This window comes from Ananas comosus, linkage group 1 (assembly GCF_001540865.1).
Source record: "Ananas comosus cultivar F153 linkage group 1, ASM154086v1, whole genome shotgun sequence".
NCBI lineage: Eukaryota > Viridiplantae > Streptophyta > Magnoliopsida > Poales > Bromeliaceae > Ananas > Ananas comosus.
Window position 1 is genome coordinate 4405969 of NC_033621.1, and position 25458 is coordinate 4431426.

General features: G+C 32.9%; 1 protein-coding gene across 1 annotated transcript; it reads right to left on the reverse strand.

Annotated features, from left to right (window-relative positions):
* LOC109717619 (probable inactive receptor kinase At1g48480) lies at positions 14036 to 23752 on the reverse strand. Its single transcript, XM_020243482.1, has 3 exons — positions 23637 to 23752; positions 16386 to 17836; positions 14036 to 14998 (listed from the first exon to the last, which is right to left on the reverse strand). Exons 1-3 carry the CDS (start codon positions 23750 to 23752, stop codon positions 14328 to 14330), a joined length of 2238 nt encoding a protein of 745 aa, XP_020099071.1. The 3' UTR covers positions 14036 to 14327.

The following is a 25458-nucleotide window of genomic DNA, read 5'->3' on the forward strand; positions in this document are numbered from 1 at the left end:
AGCAAAAAAAAATTACCGATATATGTAATTACACAAAATGAGTATTTTTAAAAAAATTAAAAGAAATAATAATGTCAAATAAGATCCACACCCATACGATCTATTAACTAGTAATCATTTTAATTTGTTTGGCTCAAATTACCGATTCATCCTTTACAAAAGAAGCCAAAATGTTAGGGGTGCAAAGAGACTATTTTGGAAATAGTCTATAGTTGAGGGGGCTTCGTGCATATTTTACCAATGCGTGCGGTGGTGGCGGTAGGTTCTGGAACGATGCCCACGTATGGGGCACTCCCGAACCACGCCGGGTCCCGCGGCCCGGTTCGACCGGGCCGGGTTGAGTGGAGATCGATTCCACGGTTCGAACCCCCCAACCGCGGTCCGATTGGTTATCGGTTCACGGTTCGGACCGGTCCTGTTCTCGATTCTCGAGATGCGCGGATAAAGTGCTCCCATCGTGGAACGTTAACGGGTCGGATTCGAAGCAAATTTTTTAAAAATTCGAATCCAAACCTACCGAACAAATCCAAAATTCAAATCAGAATTCGAACTCTATTACCGGCTTTGAAAATTCACATGTAAAACCGAACCTGACCAAAAAGTTAAAACGCGAACCCGAAAATCCGAATCCAAAACCATATTTTAAAATATATTATATTAAATATAAATTTTTAAAATACAAATTTATAATGTAAAATCTATTCGGACTTAATTCAGATAAAGAAAAAAAAAATCATGTCCAAACACGAATTCGTTGGATTTTTATTTTTTATACTGATATCTGTAGCAGTATCCGATAAACCTGCTTCGTTCGTTCGGATATGAATAAATTTTTGAATATTTATATCCGTCGATATCCTCCGATCGAACGGCTGTAGTTCATCCCCTCCTGTATATACCGAATAGTGTGGACTAGATACAACGTATTTACCAAATGAATGTTAGTGGCTTGCATGCATAAATTTAAAAATTGAGAATTAAATGGTAGATTTTTATTTGCCCCCTGTTGTTTAGCTTATTTTAATATAGGTTTTTTATAGTTTAAAAATTGTACTTATTATAATTTTATCTTTGTTTAACTGTAAAAACTTATTATAATTTTGTTTAATTATAGGTACTTAAGATGAAATAAAAAAAATTAAACCACATTGTGGGGTGGCAACGTGAAATTAGATTAGAAATTTTGACTTAAATAACTCCTACAATCCATTAGATGTTTATTAATCTTTTTTTTAATGCTATAAAGTAATTAAAATAAATAAATTTTTTTAAAAAAATCACTAATAAATTAAGAATGCATAAATTAACTTTATCTGAACTATAGCTTACTTTGAAATAGATTTACGAACTTCAAAAGTTTCTTAAGTTAGATGATAAAATAAAAACTTCTAAAGTTTAAATACCTACTTTTAAAACAAAAGACTCAAACTATAATACTAGCATGTGTTTCTTATTATTTCTTAACTATGTGGCTAGTATGGTTTATTTAAAATGATAAAGTATAAATCTAGATGGTTAATTATAAAGTTTGGATGGTAAAAATAAAATTTTAAAAGTTTTGGTGGCTATCTGTAAAAGGGTGAAACTAGGGTTGACTCTGATGCAATTAGCCCTAAAATATGGCATAGTAAGGCATGAGTGAGGCATGTACATGTGCACGAACTAATTTATATTTATTTTATGAGTTTTAATATCCATATTATAAAATATTTAATAGGTATGTGATATATATATAGAGTAGGTCATGTGTGCTCTCAGGAGCACAGAGCCCTCTGTCTTCCTAAGCTATTTTCAATGATGGGACTCCCGAATTGACGATCGACTTCGCTAGACTTGATCTAGCATATTTGAAGTATGTAGAAAATAATTTTTGCGATTTTTCGATATCGTTTATTTAGTGATCGAAAAGATTCAAAATCAATAATTTTTAATGGTCGATATCTGCCGTTTCAAGTTTAACGGTATAGAAGTATCCAAATCAGATGAAATTCTGATAGAAAATTCTTTATACTATTTACAGCAAGTTCAATATCTCTGATCGAAAATTTTAATACTATATCATCACTTTTTATGAGATTCTTATTTTCAGCCATTGATTTTGAACCCTTTCGATCACTAATTAAGTAAATGAGATCGAAAAATCGCAAAATTTATTTTCTAGATACTTCAAATATACTAGATCAAGTATAGCAGAGCCGATTGTCGATTCGGGAGTCTCATCATCGAAAACAACTCAGGAGCACGGAGGGCTCTGTGCTCATGAGAGCACAGCAGCCCTGCTCTCTCTCTCTCTCTCTTTCTCTCTCTCTCTCTATATATATTTTTTATTTATTTATTTACTTAAAAGGGGGTAATTACGAATATACGTGTGAAAAATTTCAGACTTTTTTATTTACCCTTCTTCGAGGGCTAATATAAAAAATTTACTTTTAATGTTCTAAATTCTTTTAAATATATTTCTAAAGTGAATCAATGAAATATCTATTCTGCTCTTTCAAATATGCGCTTTATATTATCAACAATTTTTCTTATTTACTTTTAAATTAGACCCAAAAAAAAAATTTTAACTTCTATGCGTTTTTAAATATACCTTTTTGTAGTCACCAACTTTTCTTATTTGTTTTTAAGTTAAGAGCACAAAAGATATTTTGACTTTTTTTTAAAATTTTGATAGAAATTTAATCCGTATTTAATTCGAGATGACTTAATGGATACTAAATGTATGGTTATTTTTTAATAATAGATAAATATACAAGGGGATATTCGAAACAAAAAAATAGTGATATATAAAATATTTCAGAAGTTTTAAGAGATAAATAGATAATTATTCTCTTTTAAAAATGAGGAACCATGAATTAGTGGTCCACCTACAAAGATTCCCAAAGGAATAACAATGGAATATTCTTATGTGATTTCCCAACAAATAATAGCACAATTTTTCTTTTTTTGTAAACAATTGTTAAATTGAAATGGATCAATAATTTTATTTGAAAAAATGGCATTTAAAGAATGATAATAATTAAGGAATGAAAACAAAGAGAGGAAAATAGACAAATTTGGAAAACAATTTCATCTTTTGCATGCTATCCAAATATGAATGAAAGGGAATTTTTCATTTTTTAGAACAGATAACAAGCATAGTTAGGTTTCAATCGTCTCATACTTTTTCACATCAAATAATTGATTGTTTGTAAGATTTTATGTCTGACTTTATATTTGTATTTATATTTGATGGTACAAAGTGTTTTTTTTTTTTTTTGAAAGATAGGTAGCACGCTACCCGCTTCGTTTATTTCAGTTATAAATAAACTTAGCTGGAAATATGAATCAACTAGGATTCGAACTTGGGTCTCAAGTACCAACCACCAAACCCTTTGTCACTTGCTCTAGGGACGGTCGGTGATGGTAAAAAGTGCTACACATTTACACTAAAGACTTATTTGTTGAGTGAAAAATATTTTTAATTACCATGTTTCTTTTTCAGCCTTTTTTTTTATTAGATAAATTATAGAAAATCTTCCCGTAAATGGTTATTTTTTTTATTTTTTCTTTCTGACATTCAAAATCTATATTTTGTGCTCTTAAAAGTTTAAAAATATTTTTAGAGGGTATTACATTAATGGAGAGAAGAAAATGACCAAATTACCTATATTTTTTTGTATAAAAAATAAAATTTTAATATATTTTAGTAATTTTAAAGGGTATTTTCAGTATAAATTATAAGAAATAGATGGAATAGTGATGGAACCCTGACGGAGGAGGGGCTAAATGCAATAACTTGAAATATTGAAAATATAAAATGTAGGTTTTTAAAAGTTAAGGAGGAAAAGTAAAAATTTACTTTTAAAAGTTAATTTTTTTTTTATTTTTTATGTTCTATTATGTTTTACTCAATGACCAACATAGAATAAATCTATTATCTATTATTATTACTATTGTATTAAATGAGAGTTGGATTACATCCCAGAATAAGAAAGCGATGCGTATCCTCCCAACTCTCCCATCTTTACTTTTCAGAAATATTTTGTACATCTGATTTATCTATTATCTATTACGTTATTACTTTACTTTTACTACATTAAAAAAGAGTTGAGTCATATCAAGGGACAAGAAAGTAACATGTGTTTTCCTAACTCTTGCACCTCCACTCCAAGAAGGGCTTTATTTGCATTTGGCCTCATGAAAAAATAAATTTATAATTGCAAAATAGCTCTACCTCTGCCACGCAGGCGCCACGTAAGCGCCACGTTGGTGGGCTGGGGTGGTGGGTCTGGCAAGTTAAACACGGTAAACCTTTCACCGTGTTCAAACACAGTGAATCATTCACCGTGTTCAGTTAGTTATTCTACCGAGAAAAAGATGGTGTACAATACGTTTATAGGATTTACATCAAGCGGCGCGAATAACCAAAAGAAACACGGTGAACCATTCACCGTGTTTGAACGCGATGAATGGTTCACCGTGTTCAATTGCCAAGCAGGCGTCCAGCCCGCTCACGTGGCGCTTGCGTGGCGCCTGCGTGGCAGGATAAAGTTATTTTTGCAATTATAAATTTATTGGGATTATTTTTAAAATAAAATTTTTTCAGGGAGTCATTTGCAAAAAAAGCCCCTCCAAGAAATATTGCGTGCACTTGGTCTATTAAAATATATTTTTGAATTATTAGTATTTTAAAATTAAAATCTGATTAAATGAATATAATTTACACTATATAAAAAGCCTAAATGTAAAAATATTACATAATTTAAATTCAAACTACTATGATGCTTTGAAATAGAACCCTCAAACTTATATTTTTAACAGATATTCTATAATTTTCATTCTTTATGATTAATTATAGTTAATTAAATCAAAATGTTTATCAAATTTTATAGAAAATTTGACCAAATTCAATAATTATATTATTTTTTATGAAACAAAATTAAATAACTAACAACTAACAGTTAATAGAACTATTAGATTTACTAAACTTTTTAATTTATACAAAAATTTTGAAAATTATTTAATAGCTTTTCCTTCTTAATTTTTTTTTTCACATATGCCTTTATAAAATAATTAACTGCGAGGTTGCTTCACTAAAATTAATTAACTGCGAGGCTGCTTTATCTTAACTCCCTTCACTTAACATCTCTTGTATCTTGGTCTAATTGGTTTTGTTTTTAAGAGCAATTGCTCTATTTCAAAGAATATTAGCCTTCTATTTGGGATAATGAGCAAAAAAGTATTGTGTGCAGCAAGAATTTCGATAGAAAAAATCATCAGACGTTAAGATTATCAAAACAATGCATTCAGTGGGATAAGAAAGGACGTTATAAAATTATTAGTTTCTATGTAACAACAGATTGTGCAGATTACACTAATTCGATAGTAAATAAGAAAACATATATCTTTATATTTTCGTCTCAACTCTTAATAGTTTGATCCTTATTAATATCAGATAAAGTCTTAATCTTATCTGATGAGCATAAACATGCGCTTCAAAGAGGCAAATTTTTAAATCACAAAGATCAAGGCACATAATAAAATGTTGATTAAATCTTGTAAAATGATTGGGTTTAAAATCCAATTGGGTTGGGCTGGATTGGGCCAGATTCAATTTTATTAAACCTTGATTAAAGTAAGAACTCTCATTTAGAAAGATGACATTCTCAAATTAGTTTCCGCGAAAAATATTTCAGAAAATAATTTTTTAGCTGTAAAAGTATTTTATGTTTGTTTATTTTCTCTAAAAAATAGCTTTTTTTTTTTCAGAATAGTGCTTGTTTATATTTCATCGAAAAGCAGTTTCGTCTTTCGAATAAAACAACCAAAAAAGATAAGAATACTTTTCTATAAAGTACGGAAGAAACTATTTTTGAAAAAAAAAAAGAATGTTCTAGAAACCAAATAAATGAAAATTACTTTTTCACTTTAATATTGTTCCCAACTAGTATTCAAGCATTTTATGTGTGGGTATTGCTCAAGGTTTTTTTTTTTTTTTTTTTTTGAGAGAGAGAGAAATATAACATCTTATTTGAAAATATAAAATAACTAGAGTTTAAATTTGGGATATCAGGTACTAACCATTAAGCCCTGAATCACTTTCTCTACGAACCATTGGCATATTACTTAAGAATTTTATTGTAAAAAGAAAAGAAAGAAAGAAAGTAAGAAAGAAAGAACAAAAACATGAAAAAGTAAGGTGATGAGGGGTTGTGTATAGGGATGCACACGGAACGAATGAGGAAGTAGGAGGGATCTCTCATCTCCTGCCCCATTTTCTCGGTGAGTTGAGCCAGATTCGGGGTGGATTAATTTTTATCCTATTTTCATCTCTACTTACTACTTTAATCGGAACTTGTCGAGACTGCGACTTTTTGCTTGATTTTTGGCGAATCAAAAGAAGGAAAGAGTCCTTCGCCTCTTGCTCCATTTATCCTTGGCCTCCACTAACCGCCCCACTCAGGACGGATTAGGGCGAGACGTCTACTAATCTGGATCCATTTGCATCCCTACCTACTTGTCAATAACTAGAATAGAAAGAGAGAGAGAATGATAGAGCATATGAGAATAAACAATGAAAGTTTAAAATAAAATCCACTAAAGATCCAAATTACGTAGTAGTTAACACTTAACACAAATATCCCAAAGATATTTAAAAGGGTACAAGGAAAGGGGGTTGGTTATAAAAGGCTAACCATAAAGAAGCCACACAAACCAAGCCATGTAAGGCAATTTGATGTGATATGAAACTTTTAATATGCATATAAATGACTCGTACCTTCTCTATAAACATCACAAATTTAGGTCATATCCCAAATGGCTTCAAATTTGGACTTCATTGTTGCTGTGTACTTCCAAATCTGCTTTGAAAAGAGAAATTTCATAACCAAATGTCACATTTTGAAATACTTTATTCTTGAATGGTAATTTGATACAAAATAGTATATACTGCTAGAAGTTTTTATTGAGACTACGAATACGGCCTGAATTACTATCTTGGAAAGCCAAAATAAGTATTTCGAGCTTAGAAGTGAAACCGCCTTGAGAATATTTGGGACCCTTTTATATCATCTCGTCTGGATCTAGAGACATAAAATCGTCCTTATCTTGGACTTCATAATATTATTAACGCCCAACTGGATCCCCGCAAATGCGTAAATATTATTAAAAGATATTCAATTGAGTTAAAGTTGGCGATAATTCAAATTTCTATTTTTAACGAAGTATATAAGGGCATGTTTCTCCACAACTGCAAATCTACTATATATATATATATATATATATATATATATAGAATTGAGCTCCTATGCTTTTAAAAGTACCAAGTCATTGGTACTTGTAACTTTTCGGCCCTTGGATAAAGAAATGTGCGGTTAAGATGATGTGGACTCCTTAGAGTTGAGTGAGTGGTTGGTTGAATAGTATAATCTAACGGGTAAAAATGATCAAAGGGGTAGATCTAACGGTAAAAAATTTACAAGCACCAAGTGCTTTGTATTTTTACAAGTACCGTAGCCGGACTCTATATATATATATATATAGTAGGGCTGCTATACTCTTATGAGTATAGTATCTTTTAATGATGGAGCTTGCGAATTGATGATCTATACCGTTAAATATAATCTAGAACATTTGAAACTTTTATAAAATAGCTTTCACTCCAACTCTTTTCCATTTTAATATTTGATGACCCTCAACACGCGAAAGGTCGGACCATAATCGAATTCATGTCATATCTATGGATCGGAAGAGCAACCAATTATCTCAAAAATATGTGTTAATAGAAAGGACACACCCATTGCACTTAAGGGCTCAACCGCAGTATTTACAGATTTCGATCTGACTCAACCCATCTGAAAGTTAGGTCTATTGTTACGCCTCGTTAGGTCTATTGTGAATCACAGTCTCACTCAACTTATCAGGCTCATTCAATTCAACTTATTAATCTTTTGGACCTATTATCATAAAATAAAAAGTTGAATCTATTTTAGCCAACACTAATAAAGAGCCAACAATACCATCCACAATAAAAAAATAAAATAAAATTCTTTGCCACCTAAACATTGTTCTTTTCTTTACTTTTGTTTTCTAAAGTCTCCCTCATGTTTTTTGTCTGAATTCAAAGGGAATAATAAAAATAAAAGAAGTTATCTTTCTATTTGCTTTGCCTCCTCCAATTAATTTACATGCACCTGTCACATGAATTGGAACTTTGGCCACACTTTTTTGGCCTCTCAATCTCTTTTCTTTTTTTTTTTTCTCTTTCTTTTTTTTTAGCATTTAGCTCTTTCTCTTGCTTTGCCAAAAGAGGAGAATGTTCTTTTCTTGTTCTACTAAAACACTCTTATCTTTCACTTTGTTTTCCCACTAAATACACTTGGTAGCCACCTAATTCAACTTTACTTTCTCCTTAAGCTTTGCAATGTTTTACTCCCAAAGTACTCAATATATAGTCATCTTATTGTTAGAGAGAGATTTGTTTTGGAGATCATTTTGGAAGAATTAGTAGGTAAACCACAAAACCAAACCGAACCGACAGTTTTGGTTTGATTAGATTTGGTTCGGACTGGATTTAATTGTAGATGGTTTAGCTTTGGTTTGCGAATGTCTCAAATCAAAAATTTAGGTTTGATTTTGTGTTTACAATTAAAAAACCAAATTGAGAAAATACATTTCTATATGTATATATGCATGTATCAATATATGAGATACATATGTATGCAGGTAAATAAATGACTATGGATATGTATGTACCAATATTCAAATTCAAACTGACAAACCGAATCGAAACCAAACCGAAAATTCGATTTGGTTCGGTTCTTCTTTTTTCTCACAACGGTTTGATTTTGATTTTAATTTTCTCAAATCGGTTTAGATCAGTTCGGTTTAAATTCTTTTGGTTTGGTTTCGGTCTGATTTTTCACACTACGATTTGATTTTGGTTAATTTGGTTTCAATTCATTTTTTGCTTCAATTTAGCAGCTAGTAACCCAAACGTAACAAAACTAGGTTCGCTCCTAGCAAACTGATATTAGCAAAGTAAGTTTTACTGTTGCGGGGTGCGCTCTACCTACAATGGCCGTCAACCGCGGAGCGACGCTCTACCCGTTGTATGACTCCAGCTCAGTCAACACCTATTTCACACTTTCGGCTGGTTGTTGGCTCTGATACCAACTGTAACGATCCGATCCACTAGTAATATAACTTGTTCGACTCAAGCCACCGATCTAAAATGCTTAAGTTCGGTTATTATTATTATGATCTTTGGTCGTTTATATGTTGAATTATAATTTCGTTTTCATCCGATATGGAACTGTTGGGGTATCACTATTGTCAAAGCTTGTGATTTGGACTTTTTTGCTCTAGCAATAGTGTAATTTGTATTTGGAAAATTTGTACATAACCCAAATCCAATAATTCTATAGGACTAATGATTCCTTAATTTTTGGTTCAATCTAAATAATTTGGGTGGATTTTGAAATAGGGTAGGTTGGTTGGGCCCCAAGAACACCCTACAATTTGTAATAGCTTGTACACTTTCAACTAATTAAATGTCAACATGCCAAATGTCAATTTCATGGGAGCATAAAGCACCTAACAATAATAAGTCATTTTCCTTGTCTTTGCCTTTTTCCTTTATTTTTGAAAGAGCCAATAATCCTTCAATTAAAACCTACAAACTAATCACAAGAGGAAATGGTTATGTAAACACCGTGGGCGTGTTTGGTTCGCTTTTTTTTCACCCTGAAATTGAAATCAGAATGGGCGAATCCGTTTGTGGGTGTTTGGTACGTAGGAGTCCCATTCCGATTCCGATTCCAATTCCCGAGTGGAATGGGAATCTCCCAATCACCTTATTTTCCGGGGTGAACCGGACGAAATGGATATTTAATTGGATTGAAAGTTGAATCCGGACGGAATGGATATTTAATTGGATTAAATTTATTTGTTCAACTTTTTTAATTAAAATATGAGTTTAAATTTAGAAATTAAATTTTAAATTTTAAATTTTAAATTTTAATTTGAACTTGAATTAAAAATTAAAATTTAATCAAGTATTTCGAATCTAACTTATGAATTTGAATTTAAATTAAATTTTAATTTATATAAAGTTTTATTCAAATTTTATTTCAAACTTAAATTAAATTTATAGATTCAAATAAAAATTTAAATTGTAATTTTAAGTTTGAATTTGAATAAATCAAAATTTAGTTTCATATTTTGAATTATTCACTCAACTTCAAAGTTTAATTATTTTTTTAAAAAATAGATTTAAAATTTTGACATTATTTCAAAATTTTGATGTAAATTTTTAATATTTAATTTTTAATTTGAATTTAAATATATATATGATAAAGATAAAGTTAATATATTAATCTGATTACATTTTTTATATTTACCTGAACCAAATACCGACAATGGGAATGATTTATTCCGATTCTGATTCAGGTGATGAACCAAACAGATTTAGGTAATGAGTCATTCCGATTCCGATTCCAGCTTATTTTGATTTCGATTCTGATTCCGATTCCGACTTCGAACAAAACACGCCCTGTGTGTTGGTCCCTCCCTCCTATTTTTTTTTCTTTTTTCCTACCCTTATATATATATAGAGAGAGAGAGAGACAGAGAGAACGAGAACGTCTCCTACGCTTTCGAAATTACAGAAGCCTCCGTGCTTATAAGTTATTTTCGATGATGAGATATTTGATTTGATTATCGGCTCCGTTAGGTATGATTAGAGATGTCAACGGGTTGAATTCAGGACGGATTTTCAAAAACCCAACTTCTAAGCCAAACCCCTAACCCGAATTCAAACCCGATGGATTTTAAAAATCCATATCCAAACCCGAACCCGACCAAAAATTCGAAACCTGAATCCGAACCCAAAAATCAGAACCCTAAACATCTTTTAAATATTTCAAAATTTATTACATTAAATCTAAATTTTTTAAAATACAAATTCAAATATAACATCAAATTTTTATATACATATTATTGTAAAATAAATTTGGGTTCGGGTCGGATTCTGGTCGGGTTCGGGTTTGGGGCGGGTATAGTCAAATCACATCCGAATCCATATCCGTCGGATTTTTGTTTTTGATATCCATATCGAAACCATATCTGTTTAGTATCGGATAAATCAGCTCCTTTCGGGTTCAGATTCGGATTTGGATAAAATTTCGGGTATCCATACCCGTTGACAACCCTAGGCATGATCTACGCAATTAGAACTATTTAGAAACCAAATTTTATAATTTTTTGACATCATTTACTAAACGATCAAAAGGTCTAAAAATGACTATTTTAATGGCCGATGTGGCACATTTGTAAATTCAACAATGTAGAACAATTCGAATTATATGAAACTTTAGCTAAAAATTCTACTTTACATCAAGATTAAGATAAATATTTTCGATTTGAAATTTGAGTATTTTATCACTATGTTTTGTAAGATTTTTATTTTCAGCCGTTTATTTTGAGACTACTTGTTCACTAGACAAACAAAATAAAAAATTATAAAATTTGATTTCTAAATAGTTATAATAGTGTATATCATGTCTAACGGAGCCGGTCGCCGAATTGAATATCCCATCATCGAAAACAACTTACAAGCACAAAGACCACCGTACTTTCGAAATTGCAGAATCCTAGCTCTATACGTATATAATTAAATGCATTAAAACAATTTGAATGTTTGTCATTCCCAGATGACCACCTGAACTTTCATATGTTTATAATTAATCATCTAAATTTACATTCCATTATTAACTTTAAGTAACAACTGACAAAATTATGCTTGGCACTAATATAGAAGAGCCTTTTTAATATCAAAATTCAGTCCTACAGCAAAAGATTAATATTCAACATTTAATGTTAAAAATTAAACATGGACCAATTTTTCTAGAAAAATTATCACTGATCTGTGTTAAAGCGTGTGAAACAATTATTGTAACGGCACTATTTTTATTATTTATATTTAATGTTCCTTCTCGTGGCAAATTAAATATGAAACTTGGTGAGATTCAAACTAAATATCTATAACTCTGGTACCATATTAAGAATGTAAAATAATCAATTTTTTCCCCCAAAAGCTTAAGCTTCTAGAAATAAAAAATATTCATAATATTTATGCTCAAAAACATACCATTGAAGTAATATTTATCACAAAAATTAATAGAATATAAATTTACATGACTAATTACAAAATTTTTGAAATTTGTGGCAAATATGGAATTTTTAAAGTTTATCAGCTATCTACAAACGGACAAAAGTTCAAATAATTTTTATGATTATTTGTTCTTTTTGGATTTTTTTTGAAAAGTATTTTATTGTCAATTTTTAAAATTTTCTTTTACAGGATCACCTTCCTAATATGATAAATTTATTCATCAACTCATAATATTATGAAAATGCTCTATATTTTTATATTCAAATGATAAGAAATAATCCCCATGCAACATGAGTTGAGTGTCATCATTATCCTAATAGAGTAAGATCTCTAACAAAGCATAAAATACCCGATAAGTTCTCTTGGCTCAAGTTGCAAAGTAACTATGTCACCATTTCAAACCAAATAATAATAATAATAATAATAATAATAATAATAATAGTACAAACTATTTCTAAAATATTACAAAAATGCCACTAATTAGAAGTTTGAATCCTTAGTTGTTGTGGCTCCATGACAGTGAACTCTCCTCTACTGGAGAGTTTCTTAATTGCTTGGACCATCTAATAACATGCCAATGCATGTGGAAGCAACAATTTAATAATGCAAGCCACATCACTCTCTCAACAACTTTGCATTACAAATAATTCTATGAGCTCAAAACCATATATATGAACCAACCTAAAAAAATATTTTGTAAACAAAAAAAAAAAAAAAAAAGGTACAATGGCACCCCTCAACTTCGGCACTTTTGTAACGGTAGTATGATAGTATGATCATCCAAACTTTATCAAATAGTTTAACAGATGCTTGTCATCAATCAAAATTACTCTTATAATATACAGTTATTTTAGTTGTTTGTATTGCATATAATTTTATAAAACTGTAAAATACAAGACGTACTTCTTCTGTTCTAACGTATGAAAAAAGTAATAAAAATTGAAGATAGGTTCGTCCTGTTCTTCAATTTGAACGCTTAATTATCACAACTAGAAAAAATAAATGCTTTTTCTTCTTTTGCATTTTTAGGTTTTACCAGAATATATACAATACCAGTAGCCAAAAAACGATTGTTTGATTAGTAATTTCGCTTGAGAAAAAGAGTCAATTGAATTAAACATAAAGAACTTAAACTAAGGACCAGTTTGATTTGACTATCTAATCTTTTAAAATTTTAAATTTATTATCAAACCTTTTAATTTATTTAATTTGAGTCAATCACGGGCCTTTTGACTTTAGAATTTGAACGCATCAATTATCTTTACAAGTTTAGCTAGTATACATTATGTAATGCTCCCAACTATGAATATATAAAAGTAATTAGCTTTAAATTTAAAGTTAAAATACCGTTAACCGACTCAAATTAAATAAATTAAAAAAATTAAATAATAAGATCAAAATTTAAAAAGTCAGATAGCCGATTCAAAATGATTTATAGTTACCCTTACAAATTGCTAGAATATAGGGTGTCATGGTACATTTTTTTCCACGAAAAAAAAAAAAAAAAAAACCCTACAGCAGCTGGTAGAAAATAACAGGAGGCTTACTTTGAAAAAGCTTATAAAAAATTCAACCACCATTAATAATGGCGTCTTCCACCGCACACACACACACACAGTTCAAAGTGTCGGCTCACCAAACAAAGAATTTAAAGGATTGAATTAAAACCATCACACACAGTCACTGTCCAGATGATGAACACACACACCTGAACAATCCCAAACTCACATTTTGGCTTTGCCCTTAGAGATAAAAAAAAGGAAACATCCAGCAAATGATAGAAGAAGAATATAATTACAAAACCATACCAAACAAAGTTTTCTTCTTCTTTTTTTTATTTTTTTAAAAAAATGGGTATTAAAAAAAAAAAAAGAAAGAAAATGAGAAAGCCCTAGGAAGTACCATAAAAATCAACAATTTGAACAGGTGGGTATTCATCCTAGATACATCACCAACCAATCCCCCCTTAACAACAATCAGAAGAGAAAAAACATCTGCTATGGAATTGCAGAATAAAGAGAGAGAGATAAGAGAGAGAGAGAGATAAGAGAGAGATTCATAGTTTGCTAATAAATGAAAATGGAACCAAGTAATAATAACAAAGTGATTCACTAAACCATGAGTCCAATCCACCACCCTGGCTTGGTGACTACTGGCTCAAGATTTCAGATTTTCATAGTTGTCTGGGCCCTTCGATCGACTCGGTCCGTGCGGAGGACCGATCGTCGCCCCCGTCCTCGATGCTTTGAGATTCGTTCTTGTCCGCGGCCCGTACGCCCGACTTTTGGATCTCCTCAATCCGGCTCACCACCTCCGACATTGGGGGCCGGTTGTCGGGATACTGCACGGCGCAGTCTATGGCGAGCTGGAGAAGCTGAACCATCTCCTCCTCTACATTTTGGTATCTCAAGAGCTCGAGATCGAACACTTCTTGGGTCCACTCCTCTCGCACGACCGATTGGACCCACCGCGGCAGATCGACCCCTTCTTCGTTTAGTAGGGCTTGGGTCGGGGCCTTGCCCGTGAGGAGCTCGAGGAGGAGCACGCCGAAGCTGTAGATGTCGGCCTTTTGGGAGACCTTGTGCGGGTCGGTGACCTCCGGAGCCCGGTAGCCGGCCACGCGGGACGGGGAGGAGAGGGGGCCGACGAGGGGCGCGAGGCCGTGGTCGGAGACGCGGGCCGCGTACGATTTGGAGAGGAGGACGTTGGAGGACTTGATGTTGCCGTGGGAGTTGGCGGAGGGGGGGCCGGCGGAGTGGATGTAGGCGACGCCGCGGGCGGCGGAGAGGGCAATGTTCAGACGGGTCTCCCAGTTGAGCGGGGTCCGGCCGGAGCCTCGGTTGCCTGGAGTGAGGGGCACAAAGTAAATGATGAGAAAAAGATTGAGAGATTGCCGGATGTGAAATGAGAACAGAGTCAAGAAAATGGCATGGATTAACTTCAAAGATCAGGTGGAATTGTTAGGAAAATAATAAGAAGGGCCTTCCAATTGTATGACTTTAGTTGTCAAAATGGTGAAGTTTGAATAGAGCTTTTCTTCAGTTGTTGAATGCTAAATATGCATTCACACAACCACCACCACAGAGACCGACAAATGCAAGAAATATCCGATGCTCCGGAACATGTAGTTCATCAAAAATTTCGTCAAAGTGTGGCTTCTTCAAAATTTATGCGAGTAATAATCATATGAAGAATTAAGACTCAAGTATGAAAAGATTAATATATATTTTGCACCCTGCTGTTATCACAGAGCAATGTTTTTAGTCAAATTTACTAACATATAGAAGAATGAAATAGGAGCAATGCGCATAAAACAAGAATAAATATAGGTAACACCATAAAAAAGAAATAGAGAATCCTAGAATACTAATAAACAGTTGAATCAGGGTATGATGAAGACCTAGTGAGCTAACTATTGAGCCTAAAACTCAATAAAAGAACAAATTATTTAAAAGCAACATCAGATCCATATTGAGCTGGATTTCGAGCCAAAGCGAGCATGATAGACAACATCTTTATGATTAAATGTAACAAACTTGAACCAACAATGAAACTTGCATCGGAAAACTTGAAAAACAAAGAGTGGTTCCAAATTGGGATTTTGAGAAAAATGTACTCAAGTTTATAAAAGCCGATTGTCGTGATTAGAGAGAATCACTGCTACATTGATGCAATCGACTCTATCCTATTGAGCTTTACTGAGCTAAATTTGGTTAATAAAGATGAATTAAGTTTCATTAGTTTTTAACATCAACCTCAGAATAATGCCCTAAAAAGTTATGCACTTGAGCAATTTCTCAAGATCTCAAGATCCAAAACTACTATTATAACTCGACCTTAACCAAAAACTAGTAATCCTAATAAACCAAAGTTAAAACCAAGTCGACTTATCAACAGGTGTGGAAGAAACACCAAATTTTCAAATATTGAAACCCCAAGGTAATGAAATCTAAACCACATTGTCCAAAACTTCGAACTAAGCAACAAATTCAAGCAACCAACATACGCATAATAGAGGGGATAATCAAATTTTCTAATCCAAAAGGCCAATTGAATTGTGTAATCCCTAAAGGTCCAAACCACATTGTACAAAACCTTTGAAATGGTCAGCAAATGAACTGGTAAATCCCAGTTTGAATGAAACAGGGAATTGAGGCGATGATTGTGAGTAAATAGATAATAAAGTTATCAACTTTTTGAGGAGAAGAAGAAGAGGGTTGGGTTGGCTCACCATGCAAGAGGGCGGAGAGGCTCCCCATGGGCATGTAGTCGTAGACGAGGAGCTTCTCGTCCTTGCTGTAGTAATAGGCCATGAGGGGCACCAAATTCTCGTGGCGCAGCGAGCCCACGGCCTCGACCTTCTCGCGGAATTCCCTCTCGGGGAGGCTCACCTCCTTGAGCCGCTTCACTGCCACCGTCGTCCCGCTCTCCAGCACCGCCGATGCCGGTCCCCCGAAGAACACCAGCTTCTTCGCCCCCGCCCCGGCCCCGCCCGAATCCCCCTTCGACGCAGCAGCTGCGGTAGCAGCAGCGCTAGCCGATGCGGCACCGCCCCCCGCCGAATGCCCATTCTCCCTCCCTTCCGCTGCCGCGGATTCTGGAAGCTTCCGCTCCACCGCAGCCGCATCCGCCGATCTCGTCTTGCTCCTACCGGCGCCGCGGCGCTTGCATAGGAGGACGAGGAGGGCGAGGAGGAGGAGCGCTCCAATGGCGCACCCCACCGCGATCCCCGCGATCGCTCCCCCGGAGAGCTTCTTCTTCTTCTTCGTCTTGTTGCTCTCCCCTCCTCCTCCTGCTCCTCCTCCTCCTCCGGGCCCCTCCGCGGGCGACGGAGCGATCTCCCCCGGGCACAGGCCCAGCGGGCCACCGCAGAGACCGGTGGAGAGGAACGAGCTCGCGGGCATTTTGCGGAGGCGCGAGGGGATCGATCCGCTGAGATTGTTGAAGGAAACGTTGAATTGGACGAGGCTCGGGAGATTTAGATCCGGGATCTCGCCCGAGAGCTGGTTCTCCTCGAGGTAGAGGGTGCCGAGGCGGGTGAGGTTGTTGAACGCCGGCGAGATCTCGCCGGAGAAGTTGTTGCCGGCGAGGTTGAGGCGCACGAGCTTGGGGAGGGCGAAGATCGCGGCGGGGATCTCGCCCGAGAGGCGGTTGCGCTGGAGGTAGAGGTTGCGGAGCTCGGAGAGCGCGGCGAGGTCGCCGGGGAGGGCGCCGGAGAGGGCGTTGAAGCGGAGGCTGAGGGTGCGGAGCGCGGTGAGGTTGCCTAGGGTTCCGGCGGGGACCTCGCCGATGAGCCCCACGCCGGGGAGGCGGAGGGAGACGACGCGCCCCGCCGCGTCGCACCCGACACCCTGCCACGAGCACGCCGCCGCCGAGGGGCTCCACGGCAGCGCCGAGCGCCCCACGGCGCTCCGGAGCGCCTGCAGCGCCGCCGCATCGGATGCGGCCGTGCCTGGCGGCCGCCCGGCGCCCGCCGATACTAGTAACGACGCGCCACCGGACGGCCCGAACGGCGACGGCGAGGCGACGGAGGTCTGCTGCAACTGCGGCGGCGGCGGCGGCCGCGGTGACCACAATCGCGGCGCGGCGGTTACCCGACTCCGCCGAGGAAGAGAGAGAAACAGGGAGAGAGAAACAGAGAAGAGGGGAGTGTGAGAGTGGCGTTGGGCGTTGCATAAACCCCTAATAAAAAGTCTCCCGATCGAAATAAATTAATATAAATACAATAATATATATGATAAATAAATAAAGAATTATTATTTTAATTGTGTTTTTTAAAGCTTTTAGTTTTTTCATTACCTAAAAAGAAAAAAAAAAAGAAAAAACTTGAGGACTGAGGAACCACAAAGAATGTGATGTATAAGGATTATTTGCTTTAAATTACACTCTATATTTTAATGTGGAACCCTAAACCAACCCCCCCTATATGCGTTAGATAATATAAAAACCATTAATACACATGGAATTAAAAAAAATATTATATATATAGTAATTATATATACATTAATAATTTTAAATTTTATCTTTTATATTTTACTAACAGAACATATAATCTGAATAAATTTATGATGAATAACTAATCGATAAAAATATACAGAAACCTCTCAATTACAAATTATTATGAAATAATTATTTTTTCAATTTTATCAAATTTAATGATCTTTTTGTTATTAGCCGTTAGCTAGTCTAGTTTTATTTTTAAAAAGTTTATTAAATTTGCTAAAGTTAACGATAAATTTGAAAGGAATTACTAAAATTTTATTTTAAATAATATAAGAATGAAAAAAGGAATATAATTTTTTTTAAAAAAAAATAAATATTAAATTTCTGACACACTATCCGCATTAGCAGGTGCTCAGTTCCTCCCTCAGTTCAGTGTCCGCAGCTTTTGAGGCGCGCTTCGGTGTAACGCCCGCCTATGTCACGTCTCTCCCGCTGACACGTGGGGCCCACGTATAAGGTACGTGGTCCCCTTTTGTGGTCCTTTTTGGAGCGTGCCCTTTTAACCCTGGTGGGCCGGTGGCGGGAAATCGCTTCGGTGTTACGCCCACATGTCACGGTTCTTCCACTGACATGTGGGCCCCACAGAAAATATATACGTGGTCCCATTTTACGGTCCGCGTTCGAGTGCCCTTTATTTGCCCTGGTGGCGCGAAATTCGTTTTCACTCACGCGCGGAGTGACGCCGAAAAATTAATTACATGCACCCGGTGCACCGTACACCGTACACCTATTTGAGAGAATTTTTATTTCGCTTAATTGCACTATACAAAAATATACTCTACAAATTTTTTACACTTTCTATAATGCGACATTTTTTTTTTTTTTTTCCACCGCTTCACTCAAATCTATAATTTTATATGCAAGTTGTTTAAAAATATAGTTAAAAAATGTCAAAGCATATGCTCAACTCATTTTTAACATAAAAATAATAAATTATACAAAAATAATTATGGTAAACTTCAAATACCATTGCTGTGATTTCGTATTTTCTCACTTTACTATCTTGTGGTTTAAAATGTATCAAATTAATATCATGTGATTCCATTTTTATCTTTTCGTCAGCTTTTCTGTTATATTTCGTTAAATTATATATAAAAACTTCAGATATTCCATCTAGATTTATCAAATATTCACTTTAATACTCATTAGTTTTAATTTTGTCACTAATTTAACGAAAAAAATTAGTGAAATCGATAATAAAAAGATAAAAATAAAACCACAGAATATTAAATTGATACACTTTAAACCACAAAGTACCTATAGTGAGAAAGTATGAAACCACAGGGGTGGTATTTAAAGCTTTTCCAAATAATTAAAAATAAGTTAATAGAAACATTCATAAGGGTATATGGAGATTTATCTTGCCTTTCAACTAATGTTTCTTAATAAAATTATTAGATTTTGTCTAAAATAATAGATTTATTAGCAGTAATATAGAGATTGACAAGAAAAAAAAAATTGCTTAGTGATATTTATGCGAAAAGAAAATAATATGATATTGAAAAATAAAAGTAAATTTAAAATACAGTGTAGAGATTATAAAATATAATAATATAACATTTTCTTTGAAAGAAAAAATAATATGATGTAGGAAATAAAAAAAAAACACTAAAATATATTACAATAGAGTGTAGTGAAGTCTTTTTATTTTGATAGATATTTTGTGTAAAAATAATGACAACAAATCAAATGCTCGTGGTTTTGTAAAATTGCAATTTTTTTTATTTTTTTGAGCTAGTCGCTTCATATATTTTTATTTTTATTTATTTTTTTCTTAGAATTTCGAATATCAATAATTAAATTTTTTACCAATTGTGCCGAATTTTTTGAAAAAATTTTATTTTCATGTTTAAATTGCATACTACTTTTGTTCAGATTATTACCATCTCACGTAGCTTAACGAGATTGGTTATATACAAAGTTTACCATAAAAATCTTAAAATTTGGTAAAATTGTATGAAATTTATTTGAATTGTGATTCATTTTAGTTCAGCTCTCTATCCCGCAAGAATTTTAGTTTTGTTGCCTTTTTAAAATTGAAAATATTTATTCATTTTAGTAATCCAAAAAAAATTTCTACGTCAATAAATTATGATACTAATTGATATTCTCTCAATAGGTTTATATTTTCATTATTAATAGGTAAAACGAGGCATGATTTACTTAAATTATAAACCATTTATAAAGTTATAATTACAAAAATTATATAAAATATACTAATTAAATTTGTAAAAGTAAATAATGTATTCAAAATTTAAAATTAAAATATTCTTTATTGACTCAAATAAAATGAATTGAAAGGTTATATAGTGAATTCAAAATTGTTGGTAAATCATTTCTCAAAAAAAAAAAATGTTTGGTAAAATCGACGTATCCTCATAATATTATTATATATATTATATTAATATATATATACTATACTACTATTACTATATTACATATATTATATATATAATTTATTGTAGCAGTACTAATCATAAAGAGTTTTGGGCGCTGGCGTATGAGATTTTTACGTACACCACCGTGCAGGCAATAATTGCATTGAAAAGCTGTCGCGCTACGTGCCGATTTCCATTGGTCGAGAAGAAGAGGCTTGGTTTTTCGATTGGCCGCGCGCCAATCGCGTCTAACCGGCAGGTGAGCAGGAGGTTGGACGAACCTGGCGTCGGCGCGCCTCCTCGGGTCGCGCGTAATAAATCGGCGAGGGAATCGCCGTTGACGGCGTTAATTCAGTTACTTTTGCAGTTGTGCTCCTTTCCATTAAATTATAAAAGGTTAATTTCGTACGGATTCCTAAAAATAATAAATTACAAAAAAATATCTACAAAGTTTAACTTTCATATATTATTTCTGTAAAAATTTTAATATTTTTAAATATGTTATTGTCGCTAGAATTCGTTAGAAAATTTTAATTAATCATAGGTTAAATGACAAAAAAATTTTCTTTTCGTTTTTAAAATTTTTTTAGGAAAATAATTTTTTTTCTTACGAAAATTTTAAGAATTAAAATTTTTTTTTATATATTGGTATACATTTACTGGCCAATCCTTTATTTTCGTTATTTTTCAGTGTCATTTCTATATTTCCAAACTATATATAAATATCTCCCTAAATTTTATATATATATATATATAGAGGGAAGAATTATCTCCATCTCCTATCTGTCACGTCCATCATCTCCATATTTTTTGTCAAATTATATTATCTAAATCAAAATATAGTTACAATTTATTTTTATTTAATAGTGAGTAGGTGTTTATATATAAAAAATTTTAGGAAAAACTTCAAAAACCTTCTCTGTGGTTTCGCACTTTTTAATTTTAATATCCTAAAATGTATCAAGTTAGTACCATGTGGTTTCTTACTTTATCACTTTAGTATCCTGTAGTTTAAAGTGTATCAAGTTAGTACTCTGTTGTTTTATTTTTATATCAAGTTACTATCCTGTGGTTTTATTTTTATATCAAGTTAGAACCCTGTGATTTTTAAACCACATGGTACTAAAGTGATAAAGTGCGAAACCACAGGATACTAAAGTGATAAAGTGCGAAACCATATGGTACTAACTTGATACACTTTAAACCACAGGGTACTAAAGTAAAAAAGTGCAAAACCACAAGGTACTAACTTGATACACATTAAACCATAGGATACTAAAGTAAAGTAAAACCACATGGGGGGTATTTGAAGTTTTTTCAAATTTTTATCTAATCAAACAAGTGAAAAAAAAATAAAAAATTATTTTTATTTTTTTTTTCTACAACCAAATGCACATATATGAAAAACTATTTTTTTTTCTATAGAACTAAACAACATAAACTAGAAAAAAAAATATCACAAAAAAATTTTTCATCAGAAAATAGTTTTCTACTATTTTCCAAAGAACCAAATAGGTCCTTAACAAGCAAACTCGTGCTCAGTTCGTTTAATAAACAAATGAACATGAGATGGTCCTAGCTAGCTCGTATTCGCCTCGTTGGTGGTCCTAAATAAAATGTTATTTGTAAACCCCAATCAAGGTATATATTTTACAACTTACTCATCTAATGAGTTAGGTTTTTTTTTACTAATCATATCAAGTGACTAGCAAGCGACTTTTACCGTTTTGATGGATGGAACGTAAAATTTACACTAACTTTTGAATATATGAGTAATATTGCTATATTTTAAAATGTTAAAATACAGAAAGTTTTTTTGCAAATACTTTTTCTTTTACTTTTCTTTCTTATTTTTAAAAATCTATATTTTCTCTTCTCAAAATTTTAAAAATATTTTCAGAGAATAACGATATTAATGGGGATGAAAAAAATGACCAATCTATCATTATTTTTTTTATAAAAAATATATTTTTAATATATTTCTATTATTTTTTAGAATATTTTGGTATATTTAATTATATATTATAAGAAATATGCAGAATAGTAAAAGAGCCCTGATGGAGGAAAGCTAAATGCATCAATTTAAAATTTTGAATGCATCAGTTTATAATTTTTTTTTCGTATTTTAGTCCTTTTAAAATAAACATCATTTTTATATATATATCCAATAATTTATTTATGTAATAAAAATACAGGCAATAAATGAAAGTTTTTGACTTTAGCACTTCAAGTTTAAATTTTAATTCTTTTTGCAAATAAATTTTATAATATTTTTTTGGTAAAATCATACAGAATTTGCCTGAGCTATGGATCATTTTGAATTAACTATCTCATCTCTAAAATTCTAATTTTACTACCCTATCTTTTAATTATTTGATTTGAATCCATTAATGACATTTTGATTTTAAAATTTAAATGTATTATTTATTTTTACAGTTTTAGTATACTTAATATAATTCTTGCAAGCATAAATTAATTAAAGTAAATAATTAGCTTAATTTTTAAAGTTAAAATATCGTTGACTAACTTAAATCAAATTAAAAAATTAGATAATAAAATAAAAATTTTGAAAGATTATATAGCTAATTTAAAGCAGTAGATAGTTCAGATAAGTTCTATATATTTTTACCCCCTTTTTTTAAAAAAAATTGCTTTATGTTTTATTAGATCACTATTGCTGAAAAAAAAAGAAAAAGAGAAAAAACATAACAAGGTCAAGTAAGCACCTGGGCCTCTGTGTTAGAACTTTAAAAATCTTTACCGACTATCCCTGGCACAAGTGGCAAAGAGCTTGGTGTTAGTATCTGAAGTCCCAAGTTTGAATCCTAGTTGATTCACATTTCCAGCTAAGTTTATTTTTAAAAGAAATAAACGAAACGGGTAACGTGCTATCTATCTCTCAAAAAAAAAAAAAAAACTCAAAATCTTTGGTTTATAAGGGGGGCAATTCATCCTATGACTACTCTAATTTTAACACGCTTAACTTTCTTCATATTTTTGGGCTAGCCATTACTCAGAGTACTATAGCCGGATAACAAATTTAGCTATCTTTTATATAGAACTGTTTCAAATCTTAATTAGGGGTATTACATTCCTCCCACCCTAAAGTTTCGATATTCTCGTCAGGTTCAGCAGGCTCAGCTACAGTCACAAGCATCAGGCGATATGAAATTTGTCTCGCTAGCCTTAGTCGACCTTGTGAGGAGCCACGCTCCATCGACAATAGTCATCAACCAGATAGCCACGCTATGTCCACTGTATGACCCCGGCTAGTCGAGACTCATCTCATACTTTCGATTGGTGATTAGCTCTGATACTAATTGTAGTGCCTCACTTCGCAGGACATCACCTATCCCACGACTATTCTAACCCTAATGGGCATGTTTGTTTGGGTGGAAGTGGGTGGAAGTGGAGAGGAGGGTCGTTTTCGCCTTAAATGACCACTTCCGTTGTTTAGTTTGCCGTAAAAAAGTTACGACCGAAACTTGAGTTAACCTCAAACGGCGTAATTGACTTCACCCCATTGTGAGCCGAAGTCAATTACGTTGAAAAGAGGTGAAAAAAAATAATAAAATAATATAATAGATAAAGCTAGTTATATAGAAATATATTGAATTATGTTACTAATTATTTTTTTATTCAGTTAATATATCTAAAATATGATAAAAATTGATTAGTTAAGTTTTAATTTTTTTATTTAGTTTGTACATTTAAAATAGGATAAAAATTGATTAATTAAATATTAATATTTTTTTACTTTATAATTTTATTATTGTATTACTGTAATTTATGTANTTGTATTACTACAATTTATGTATAAAAAAATAATTTAGTTATTTTAAATTAAATTTTAATTATATAAAAATATAATTATATTATTTTTATTTATTAAAATATTTATTATTTATATATAAATTATAGTTTTATATTATACACTTTCTACCAAACAAACAGCAAAACTGATGGAGCTTCACTTCCATAATTACGAAACAAACAGCAGGGAAGAAGTAGTTTTTACCGAACTCCAATTCAACCCAAAGTCCACTTCAACCCAAAGTCCAGTTTCGGTAAAACAAATATGCCCAATACGTTTAACTCTTTTAACCTTTTGGACCTAATCATCTAAAATAATATAATCAGATAAAAAAAATATAGTTATCCTTCATATAGAACTATTTTAAGTCCTAATAAGAGTGTTACAAGTATCCTCAATGCTAAGACACTTATTTGGATTCTCAGTACTCCGAGGACCAAAACAAAAAAAGAAAAAAAAAAAAAAACTGTGGTTAGAGTGTTAGACTAGACCTGGCGAACGAGTGAATTGAGTAACCCGCAGGCGGATCATTGTACCTATAGATGGTTACTTAGGCATGGATAAAATTTACTCGTAAATTTTTGGGTAGCAAACATCTTTATCCATACCAGCCCTTAGTGGGCATACAGGTTACCCGTAATTTTTTTTTTCTTTTTTTCTCTTATATTTTTTAAATGCAAAACACACACACACATATATAAGGTTTAAAAGTGTAACATAACTCATTATTTAAAATATTATAACATACAATAAAAATATTTAAAGTCTTAAAACAAAAATATTTTATAATATAAAAGACACGCGATAAGAAATTAGGATTATAATTTTTAGAACGGATAAATAAAAAAATATTTTTTTAATTAAAAATATATATTTTGTAATTAAAAAATATATGTGGGAGTACCCGTGGGTACTCACGGGTTATACAAAATACCCACAGCTTAATGAGTGCCCATCAGTTTTATCTGTAATTTTTTGGGTTGAAAAAATTAGTATCTATAGTCGCAAATTTACGGATAGCCCGCGGGCACCCGCGGGTATGGGTCGAGATTTCCAGATCTAGGTTAGACCACGGTCCACGCAAGAGGAGCGGGGACAGGGGGGAAGAT